The sequence below is a fragment of the Panthera tigris genome, chromosome E2 (genome assembly GCF_018350195.1).
Source record: "Panthera tigris isolate Pti1 chromosome E2, P.tigris_Pti1_mat1.1, whole genome shotgun sequence".
Lineage (NCBI taxonomy): Eukaryota > Metazoa > Chordata > Mammalia > Carnivora > Felidae > Panthera > Panthera tigris.
Window position 1 is genome coordinate 50,378,988 of NC_056674.1, and position 12,238 is coordinate 50,391,225.

The window sequence follows — 12,238 nt, forward strand, 5'->3', positions numbered from 1 at the left end:
ATTGGTATTCTCTAGAACCAATTTAAGAAGGGTTTTAAATTCAGATAATTAAAATTTTTTAAAAACTAAATTCTCAGTCAGTTACAAAGTTAATTAGATCCCCAGCCTTATAATTTTGGTATACGCTTAGACCACCATTAGTATCTTAATATCAAATGTATATTACATGCTTTTAAAATTATAGAAACTTTGAATCATTGTAAAAATTATTTTTACATAAAAGGCCAGAGCCTATTTAGTTTTCTTATTCTGGCCAAATAGCTTTACTCTTTTCTCAATATGAGAAATTAACTCTGAGGATGAATTTTTTTAAGATCGGAGTTTTTTCCCAAATGTGTTTGACCGTCTTATTCCCCCTCTGTCTTTTACTGACGTCATCGGTTCCTTCCATAAGATTTGAGCCCTTATCTTTATATTTCCTGACTGCTATGCTATGGCGCTGTTCCTAAAGAGGACTCCGCTTTCCCCCGTGTGGACTAACTTGAACAATCTTCGTATCTCATATTTCCAGCACCGGCAGTAGTGACCTTTTCATTTGATGTGGGGAATGGACCTTTTGAAATCTCAGTGCAGTCACCCACTCATTTCAATGACAACCAGTGGCACCACGTCAAAGTTGAAAGGAACATGAAAGAGGCAACTATCCAAGTGGATCAGCTCTTACCGAAGACACAGCCTGCTCCCACTGACGGCCATGTCCTTTTACAGCTCAACAGTCAACTCTTCGTGGGTAAGTTCTGTCGTCATTTAACTCTATGATGTCAGCGCAGTTGTGGGCCAAAATGAAATAATACCAACAATAAAAATAGTGGTAACAGCCACAACAAACCACTGTTTACTGAGAACCTACGTTCCAGGCTGTGCCAGGTGTTTTATGCCTTCCTGGTACCCAAACCTGTGAAATGAGTTAACCCCATTTTACAGATGAGGTGACTGAGCTACCAGGGATCTAAATGCCTTGCCTTCAGGAATCTACCTAGTAAGTGAGATTTAAATTTGTATTTGATTAATGCCTAAATCTGGATTCTTACTATTACAGATTATGTAATCTGTTTGCTTTGTTTGTTTGTTTTTACATTAGTGCTTTTAGTGTTATGTTGGAGGTGTTTATCTCTCTTCCCAGAGGATTTAAGGAACTCTCCCTGTAATTCCAGCTGATGCCAACCAGGGACCCTCGTCAAAAAACAGGCCAGTAGAAGAAAAAAGGAAAAGCAGGAACAAAGTGTATAAACCATCAGTTCTGCTGGTGTCTCTCATTTTGCCTATTTTTGGATGCCTTCTGATCACCTACCTCATACTTATATCCAAATGTTCCTTTATTGCCTAAATACATTCACTTGGTATCTATACACTTGATGCTGGAATCCTTCTGGAAGTGTTTATTTTTAATCTTGCTAATTACTTTACAGAACTCATCGACCATGAGTGCAAGGAATTATTTCTTACTTGATCACTTTTCAGATATTTTAATGCAAAAAAGGGCACGGCAATGCTATAAAAGCAGGATAGGCTATACATGATGAGAAACTTTTTTTCAAGCATTTTTAACAGTTGTGTTTTAGAATAAAATTCAACATACCTATTACATCGTTCGTTGCTTAATAATCTTGTTTATTACTCTCACTGCAAAAGATAAGCCTATTTGTGACTTACTTGATTAAGACATATTTGGGATTTCTAATGAATTTATATACTCCTTACTTCTATCATTTATTCTTTCACTCAATAAATATTTAATGAGCAGATTCTATGAATAGGGCACTGTAATAGACAATCTAATCATGATCTTATGGCCACTCGACTGATTTAAGGGTATGGAAATAATGAGGAATACTTGAAAGACCTAACTTTTAGTAACATGCTAGAAACTCAGGAAATTGACACAGATATTTCCTGAATTACAAAACCTGAGAGATCGCTGCAACCAAAGGTATGGCAATTTAAAATCTGTCAGTATCTTGGAAATAGCCTTACTATTCTTGGAAATTGAGAAGGCTGAAACAGTCCTCGAATTTTACAGTGAGGTCTGCTGCAGTTCGCCTGAACGTGACCTTTTATCCTTTGTGCGAATTTTAACTTCATAGAAATGAAGTCACTATGTATTGTGTCTGATAGGAATCCGGGCCTTAATTTGATTTCAGGTAGCTGTAGTGGCTGGAAGCACTATTATTATATCAGAAGACTGTGTTGGAACAGACTTGAGTCTTCTGCCATCAATCATGTGTTATAATTTTAATAAATATACCTAAGAGATTTCATCTTTATGGAGGCAATTGGTTAGGCTTTTGACATCCCCATATGTGTTCAAATCCAAAGGCTGCCCTATGTGAAAGTTTTATAAACTAAAATCCTCGCTGTGTTTAAGTCAAGTCATAGAAAATTAAAAAGGCAGAAAGATCTCTGAAAAATGTATGTACTCTTAATAAAAATCTGTTTATACAGTTCCCTTCTTTTTACTCACAGGTAACTGAGAAAATTGACATGGTTAATGTGATGATATTGAAAGAAGAACTCGTTTTATTTTACTTTATTTTATTTTATTTTATTTTATTTTATTTTATTTTATTTTATTTTATTTTATTTTATTTTATTTTATTTTACTTTCTTCCAAGATTTTACTTAAATTCATGTTAACTGTTAACATATAGTGTAATATTGGTTTCAGGAGTAGAATTCAGTCATCCATCACTTACATACAACACCCAGTGTTCAACACAACAAGTGCCCTTTTTAAGAGTCTCATGCTCTACCGACTGAGCTAGCCGGGCAGTTACAAGTGCCCTTTTTAATGCCCATCACCCATATAGCCCATCTCCCACCCACTTCCTTCCATCAGCCCTCAGTTTGCTCTCTATAGTTAAGTCTCTTAACTCCCTCACTGTTTGGTCTTATTTTTTCTTCCCTTCCCCTATGTTCATTTGTTTTGTTTCTTAATTCCACATATGAGTGAAATCATACGGTATTTGTCTTTTCTCTGCCTGACTTACTTCGCTTAGCATAATACACTTTAGCTCCATCCACGTTTTTGCAAATGGCAAGATTTCATTCTTTTTGGTGGCTGAGTATTATTCCATTGTATATATATATATATATACACACCACATCTTATTTATCCTTTCACCAGTCAATAGACATTTGGGCTCTTCCCATAATTTGGCTATTGCTGATAGTGCTGCTGTGAAAGTTGGGGTGCGTGTGCCCCTTTGAATTGGTATTTTTGTATCCTTTGGGTAAAATACCTAGTAGTGCAATGCTGGGTCTGAGGGTAGTTCTATTTTCAACTTTTTGAGAAACCACACTGTTTTCCGGAGTGGCTACACCAGTCCCACCAATAGCGTAAGAGGATTTCCCTTTTTCCACGTCCTCATCAACATCAGTTGTTTCCTGAGTTGTTCATTTTAGCCATTCTGACAGGTGTGAGGTAATATCTCATTGTGGTTTTGATTGTATTTCCCCAATGATGAGTGATATTGAGCATTTTTTCATGTGTCTATTAGCCATCTGGATGTCATCTTTGGAGAAATGTCTGTTCATACCTCCTTCCCATTATTCCACTGGATTATTTATTTTTTGGGTGTTGAGTTTCATAAGTTCTTTATAGATTTTGGATACTAGCCATTTACCCATTATGTCATTTGCAAATACCTTCTCCCATTGCCTAGGTTGTATTTTAGTTTTGTTGATTGTTTTCTTCACTGTGCAGAAGTTTTTTATCTTGATGAGGTCCCGGTAGTTTATTTTGTTTCCTTTGCCTCTGGAGATGTGTCTAGTAAGCAGTTGCTCCAGCCAGAGTCAAAGAGGTTACTGCCTGTGTTCTCCTCCAGGATTTTGATGGTTTCCTATCTTACATGTAGGTCTTTCATCCATTTTGAATTTGTTTTTGTGTATGGTGTAAGAAAGCGGTCCAGGTTCATTCTTATGTATGTGCCGTCCATTTTCCCAACACCGTTTGTTGAAGCAGTTGTCTTTTTTTCCATCGGATATACTTTCCTGCTTTGTCAAAGATTAGTTGAGCATAAAGTTATGGGTCCAGTTCTGGGTTCTCCATTCTGTTCCATTGATCTATGTGTCTCTTTTTTGCCAGTACTTTACTGTTTTGATGATCACAGCTTTGTAATACAGCTGGAAGTCTGGCATTGTGATACCTCCTACTTTGCTTTTCTTTTTGAACATTACTTTGGCTATTTGGGGTCTTTTATGGTTCAAATACAAATTTTAGGATATTTGTTCTAGGTCTGTGAAAAATGCTGGTGTTATTTTGATAGGGATTGCATTGAATGTGTAGATTGCTTTGTGCGGTGTAGACATTTTAACAATATCTACTCTTCGAATCAAAGGCATGGAATGTTTTTCCATTTCTTTGTTTCTTCTTCAGTTTTTTCATAAATGTTCTTTGGTTTTCAGAGCACAAATCTTTTGCCTGTTTGGTTGGGTTTATCCACAGGTATCTTAGGGTTTTTGGTGCAATTGTAAATGGGATAGATTCCTTGATTTCTCTTTCTGCCGCTTCACTGTTGGTGTATCAAAATGCAACCAATTTCTATACATTGATTTCATACCCTGCAACTTTGCTGAATTCGTGTGTCAGCTCCAGCAGTTTTTTGGTGGAGTCTTTCAGGTTTTCCATGTAGAGTGAAATCTGTGAAGAGTGAAAGTTTGACTTTATCCTTACCAATTTGGATGCCTTTTATTTCTTTTTGTTGTCTGATTGCTGAGGCTAGGAATTCCAGCGCTATGTGGAATAAAAGTGGTGAGAGTGGACATCCGTGTTGTATTCCTGACTTTAGGGGAAATGCTCTCAGTTTTTCCCGATTAAGTATGATATTAGCTGTGGGTCTTTCGTATATGGCCTTTATGATGTTGAGATTTCCTTCTGTCCCTACTTCATTGAGGGTTTTTATCAAGAAAGGATGCTGTATTTTGTCAAATGCCTTTTCTGCATCTATTGAAAAGATCATATGGTTCTTTTCTGTTCTTTTATTGTGGTGTATCACATTGATTGATTTGAATATGGAACCACTCCTGCAGGCCAAGAATGACTCCCACTTGAATGTGGTGAATAATTCTCTTAATGTACTGTCGGATTCGATTTGCTAGTATCTTGTTGAGAATTTTTGCATCCATGTTCATCAGGGATGTTGGTTTGTAGTTCTCCTTTTTAGTGGGATCTTTGTCTGGTTTTGGAATCAAGGCAATGCTGACCTCATAGAATGAATTTGGAAGTTTTCCTTCCATTTCTCTTTTTGGAACAGTTCAGAAGAATAGGTTTTAACTCTTTTTAAATGTTTGCTAGAATTCCTCTGGGAAGCCATCTGGCCCTGGACCTTTGAGAGTTGGAAGATTTTTGATTACTGATCCTATTTATTTGCTGGTTATGGGCCTGTTCAAATTTTCTATTTCTTCCTGTTTCAGATTTGGTAGTTTATAGGTTTCTAGGAATTTATCCATTTCTTCCAGATTGCCCAGTTTGTTGGCATATAATTGCTCATGATATTCTCTTATAATTATATTTCTGTGGTGTTGGTTGTGATCTCTCCTCTTTCATTCATGATTTTATTTATTGGGTCCTTTCTCTTTTCTTTTTGATAAGTCTGGCTAGGGGGTTTATCAATTTTGTTAATTCTTTCAAAGAACCATCTCGGAGTTTTATTGTTTTTTTTTTTTTTTTAATTTGTATATCCTTTATTTCTGGTGTAATCTTTATTATTTCTCTTCTTCTGCTGGCTTTGGGTTTTATTTGCTGTTCTTTTTCCAGCTCCTTTAGGTGTAAGGTTAGTTTGTATATTTGAGACTTTTCTTGCTTCCTGTTTGAGGAAGCTATCTACTTCCCTCTTCTTCCCGACTTCTCACTATGTACTTCCCTCGTAAGACCACCTTTCCTGTATCCCAAAGGTTTTGGACTATTGTGTTTTCATTTTCATTTGCTTCCATGTATTTTTTCAATTTCTTCTCTAATTTCCTGGTTAACCCATTCATTCATTAACAGGATGTTCTTTATCCTCCATATATTTGTAGTCTTTCCAGATTTTTTCTTGTGGTTGACTTCAAGTTTCAGTGTGGTCTGAAAATATGCAAAGAATGATCTCAATCTTTTTGTACTGGTTGAAGCCTGATTTGTGACCCAGTATGTGATCTCTTCTGGAAAATGTTCCACGTGCATTCTAAATGTGTCTTCTGCTGCTCTGAGATGAAATCCTCTGAATATATCTGTTAAGTCCATCTGGTCCGGTGTATCATTCAAAGCCATTGTTTCCCAGTTGATTGTGTGCTTTAGATTATCCGTCCGTTGCTGTAAGGAGACTGTTGAAGTCTTCTACTATTACAGTATTGTTACCAATGAATTTCAGTAAGTGTGTTGTTTATTGATTTAGATATTTGGCTTCTCCCAAGTTGAATGCAAAAATAGTTACTATTGTTAGACCTTGTTGGATAGACCTCTTTATTTTATTAGGCGATAGTGCCCTTCTTCATCTCTTTTTACAGTCTTTGGTTAAAAGTCTAGTTTGTCTGATTTTGGCCCCAGTATGGCTATGCCAGCTTACTTTTGATGTCCCTTAGCATGACAAATGGTTCTCCACCTCCTCACTTTAAAACTGGAGGTGTCTTTGGGTCTAAAATGGGTCTCTTTCAACCAGCATATTTATGGGTCTTGGTTTTTTATCCGTTCTGATGCCCTGTGTCTCTTGATTGGGGAGCATTTAAGGACCCATGTTTTAAAAAAGGCTTAGGGAGAGGCAGGTCACTGGCTGTCAAAGAGCACATCAGGGTTTTCTTTTATCTCTATTTCTACCACATGAGTAGACCACGCTCTTAGGAACAGGCCCCAACCTATTCATTAAAAAATGACACTTACAAGATGGAATATTAACTTATCAATTTATAATACTACTAATAAACACATCAAGATATTTTTTAAATTTCTAGATTAACATACTTCAATGGGAGTTAAATCATAATTTAAAAAGTTACAATGTGGGGTGCCTGATGGCTCAGTCGGTTGAGCGTCTGACTTCAGATCAGGTCATGGTCTCATGGTTCACGGGTTCGAGCCCCGCATCAGGCTCTGTGCCGACAGCTCAGAGCCTGGAGCCTGCTTTGGATTCTGTGTCTCCCTGTCTCTCTGCCCCTCCCCTGCCTGTGCTCGGTCTCTCTCTGTCTCTCAAAAATAAATAAATGTTAAAAAATTTTTTTAAAGTTACAATGAATTCGTGCAAAGTGGGTGGAAAACTAGCAAAAAATCAATAAAAATTACAGCTAACTTAGTGTAGCATTTACTGAGACCAAAAAAGTAGCTCTCTGCATTCCTTATAGTATATTTCAGTGGAAGAGACAAGAGGCAGCCAATAAAAGAGTAAACAGTAAGATAATATAGTTATTATTTATAACATACGTTGTTAATACACATATATTATACACACATGCATGTGTGCACACATATATCTGTGTGTGTGTATATATGTATATACAGACACAATTTCAGATAATGATCAACACTATAAAAAGTCAAGCAATAAATTGGGTTAAGGGGCTTCTACTTTCAGCAGGGTGGTCAGGAGAGTGCTCTCTGAGGACCTTACATTTGAACAGAGGCCAGAGGAAGCAGAAGAGGGAACGTGAACGTCTGGAGGGAGAGAATTCCCAGTAGAAGAACCATGGCTCAAAGCGAAGTGAAGGAGTCAGGGAGCAAGGAGGAAGCCATGGCAGCAGAACGGTAGAGTTGGTCTGAGGGAAAGCCTGTTGCAAATCATGGTCAACTTGACTGGGTCTTGAGACTGTGGTGAGGAATTTGGGTCTTATTCTGAGGCTTAGAGGAGCACATGATCTAATATACCTTTCCACGTCTTCCTGACCACTGTGAAGAATGTGGATGGAGGGAACAGGGTAGAAGCAGGCTAGGGCAGTGGTCCCTGTGAGAGATGACGTTGGTGTGGGCTGAAGCAGACACGGTGAAAAGCCGAGTTGGGCCATACTTTATATACACACAACTTGTGGTGGATTTGTTGTTGCTGTTAGTGTGTGACTACTTACTCCTGCTAATCTTCTCGGGGACAAGACACTTCTCTTAGGTCTCTGGGATTCTCACATCATTTCGTACTTTTCAATTTCAACTGAAGTTAGCTTTTCTTGTTTTCTTCCTTTATCCTAACCTGGAGGATGATTCAAGCCGTTCCCTGACCCTTCAGTCTAGATTATATACTACAAACTCTATAAACCATACTCTTTCAAGGCAGCAAAAGACTGGTGGTCCTTCTTCACACCCTGGAGAAAATATCTCCCCTCTTTCCTTTTCTTCAGTGAGATCCCACCCGCCCCATAATCACACTCTCCCAGGAAATCGGGCTTCTTTGTTCATATGTTCTGTGCCAGTACATGTCAGATGTAGAAGGCACCTTCTCTTGGACACTGTTTCCCCACATATGAATACCTTCCAATATTCTAGAGCTAAGTGTGTTCCCAGAGTCATGACTCTGTGGGTGAGTAGGAGTCTCTCTTCTAATGCAACAGAATTGATCTTCTGGTTCACAGTTTAAAAGGTAATTTCATTCCCTTACTTACAAGTTCAAGAGTTTAATTTGTAGTTCACCCATCATTCTTAAAATTAATTATGGCTAATCAGTATTCTTAAGTGTGCGTAATGACTATCATTTGTTTTGGGGTATCAGTATATATTAATGAGATAAATGTAACTATAAAGAGTAAGTCTATAGTTCAGTATAACTTTTTTCTCCTAAAAAAATGTTTAAATCCAGACAGTGATGATGATGATGATGATGATGGTGATTTCAGTTACATAGAAACACGTCTTTTTAAAAAACTTTTTTTAATGTTTTATTTATTTTTGAGAGAGTGCAAGTGGGGGAGGGGCAGAGAGAGAGGGAGACAGAGGATCCAAACCAGGCTCTGCACTGACATCAGTGAGCCTGATGTGGGGTTGAACTCATGGACGGCAAGACCATGACCTGAGCCAAAGTCAGACGCTCAGCCGACTGAGCCGTCCTCAACTGTAAGACTAAGCTCATGTTAGTCACTCGAAGATAGATTATGTTAGTATCCCAGCATTTAGTCGCTTTTGCCAGAAATGTACCTTCTTGCTTGTAAACAAATTTGGCAGAAAACATTAACACTATTGTGGAATATTTCAAATACCAAATAAAGCCATTTTATAATACGACAAATACGAAACATTAGAAAATTTGATAATGTAGAAATATATTTGTTTGAGATATATCTTTAACACTTTTACCTACAAGTAAAATGTGGATATCTGGATATGTGTTAATTTTGATTCCAGTTATATTCTCCATCTCACTGTGCTACCACAGCCTGGTCAATGTTGATATGTCCACAATGTGGACATTACTTTTTTTTCTTTTTTGGGTGGTGTCTCAGAAGTGACTAGTAGGGTGGGATGTCATGGAAAACATCTAAGGTGTTTTCTCCATTACTGGCTTCAAACCTCCCTGATGGTCTAGTGGGTAGGATTCGGCACTCTCTCCATTGCTGGCTTCACTCTCTCCTCTAAAGACCAATCATGAAGTGTGTCCACATCTCAGAGTGTAACTCTGAGGCCAGACTAATGCTTCACCTTCTGAACAAAATCAGTGAAAATAAGTAGAAAGCAAGATAAAAACGTGATTCAGCTGGGCAACAATGATCTAGGACATTGAAATGGAAATAAAGGAAATGGTCATTTCAGAGATGGAACTACTGTTAGTCTACACCAAAGAATGATAGAACGGAAGGTTTTTAACAATACCTGCAGTTCCAAACGTTAGAACAAGTATCTTCATCTAAACCAAACTATAGGATTCCGTGCAAAGTGAAGGAGTAATGAAATAATGAACACAAAGCCTTGTATGAGGCAGTGGAAACATTTAACGTGAATGTAATGTGATTAGAAACAGTGAACACCAATGCAGTGACAGTCTCCGCTCCTTCCCCAAATATCCCAACTGTCAGATGGCTTCTCATAATAAAAATGGCAATTCACCCTTTAGTTCGAGCCTTCTAGTTCTTTCTCCATTCTTGTTCTTATTTATGGCACTGAGTCTCTACTGACCTTTTCACATTCTTTCACTTTGTCCTTTGTGTGTGTATGTGATTTATGATGTGTCTGAGTTAAAAAGTCCTACTCAGACATTCTATTTATTACCTTAAAAAATAAGTTTAGTGGCATGATGTTAATTGGTATATTAAACATATGTCCTTGACCTTGTTACAGTGAAGTCTCAATGTCGAGAGTCATTGCTGTTATCATTCACCCGCAAACATTCCCCAACCACGGAAATGATGGAGAGAAAAGAATCAATCATTTTTTTAAGCTGAAATGTGACAGTGGTCATTTTCTATTTTGGTTTGTAAACTCAGCATTTTTCTTAGAAGCTTCTTAAATTAGCCTTGAATTGATTTTCATTCAACTAGCTCTGCAATTTTTGTTTGCAGTCTAAATTCTTTTACTGACAGGTTTTTTTTAAATGGGGCAAACTCCATCTCAATACTTTGTGACTAGGACCTGAAGGAGAAGTAAGAGCTCCTGACATGGATGCATAAGTCATTTGCATTGCATTTGAATTGCATCAAATCCACAAATATTTATTGGGCTTCTAGAGCAAACAGTTTCTAAATGCCACACGTGAGGGTTAATGTTGAACTCTGAGCCTGTCGAAGGTCTGAAGTTTGGTGATCACTGTTAGTTGCACATTAGTATCGCTCAGGGATATTTTGGGAAACTGACATGACCGGTACAAAGGTAGATTTATTTACTGTGGATGGGCATTTGTGCGCTTGCAAAGTTGGATATCACAAATATATCCTTGTACTGGTCTTTTGGTGAACATATGCTTGTATTTCTGTTGGGTCTCTACCTAACAGTGGAATTACTGGGTCATAAGATGCGCATATGTTAAGCCTTAAAAGACACTGCCAGATAGCTATTGACCATTTGGATATCCTCCTTTGTGACGTGGCTGTTCAGATCTGTTGCCCATTTTCTACAGGGTTGTCTTCTTCTTTTTTTTTTTAAATGTTTATAAGAATTTTGGATTTATTTCAGGTAACGTTATTACAGATTTCTTCTCTCTTTCTGTGGATTGTATTTTCATATACTTTTTTTTAGTTTTTTTAAAAAATCTTTTAATGTTCATTTATTTTTTGAGAAAGAGAGCATGAGCAGGGGAGGGGCAGAGAGGGAGACACAGAATCTAAAATCAGGCTCCAGGCTCTGAGCTGGCAGCACAGAGCCCACCGGGGGCTTGAACCTACGAACTGTGAGATCATGACCTGAGCTGAAGTTGAACACTTAACCGACTGAGCCACCCAGGCGCCCTTGTATTTTCATATACTTAATGGTGTCTTTTGATGAACAGAGTCATTAATCATAATATATTCTAGATTTTTTCTTTTTACTTCTGGTTTACTTTTGATAGGCTAAAATAGTTATGGGAAGAGAATGGCAATAGTTTTATGTCTGAGTAATTTTTCTTTCAGCCTGGTTTTCTTTTGTAGTAAGTATGTTCCCACATTACCCAAGTGCAATGCAATGAAAGTCACATTTCTCTTTAATGTAATCATATCACTTCTATTGTGTTCTCTCTTCCTTGAGATGTCTTTTTCATGATCAGCTTCAGAAGCACTCAGTTTACTTTTGCCTGTTTAGCAAACAGATCTTGGTGACTGTTGACTGAAATCTGAATTCAGATGGGATCTCTTCAGAGCAGAGAATATGACTAATACCACGAACAGTTCATTTCTTTAAAATGGGTCAGACCAGAGAGGTGCTATGGCATTGGCATATAAGAAATCTAAATAGACCCACATTTTTCTGCTGTCACTACCACGAGAGCATGTGCTCACCATTGACGTTGGTTCAGAGAATAGCACCTGCATTTTCTGCACTATGATACTGTTGCTTCACAGCTTCCTATTTCAACCATAGTAGTTCTTTGAACCTAAGGAAGAGCTAGTTCTTCCTCCTCCTCCCAGTTCTCCTAGGGTTTTCCTCAATGAGGAACATTCCATGGCAAAGTTATTGCTGGGGTCCAGTCTCACGGGTCTGTACGTTAATGCATCATTTCTACGATGCTAAGCCTTCCCCCAGGATGGCTGAATAGACCAGGACTAAAGATCCAATACATAATCTGTAGAAGACCATGTTTTTCCTTTAATCCCCTCACTTGGTCCTGGGCCCTGCATGCATGTGCAACAACCTTCCTGTTCCAAGCTGATCAGTGGTTAGAGC

General features: G+C 37.8%; 1 protein-coding gene across 3 annotated transcripts in view; it reads left to right on the forward strand.

The window, feature by feature from the left end:
* CNTNAP4 (contactin associated protein family member 4) overlaps window positions 1–12,238 on the forward strand; it is a 250,253-nt gene that overhangs the window by 211,477 nt on the left and 26,538 nt on the right. For all 3 annotated transcript variants that reach the window (XM_042969646.1, XM_042969647.1, XM_042969648.1), the window contains exon 17: window positions 512–730. In XM_042969646.1, the coding sequence (XP_042825580.1) occupies window positions 512–730 (219 nt within the window). The remainder of the gene's footprint in view (window positions 1–511; window positions 731–12,238) is intronic.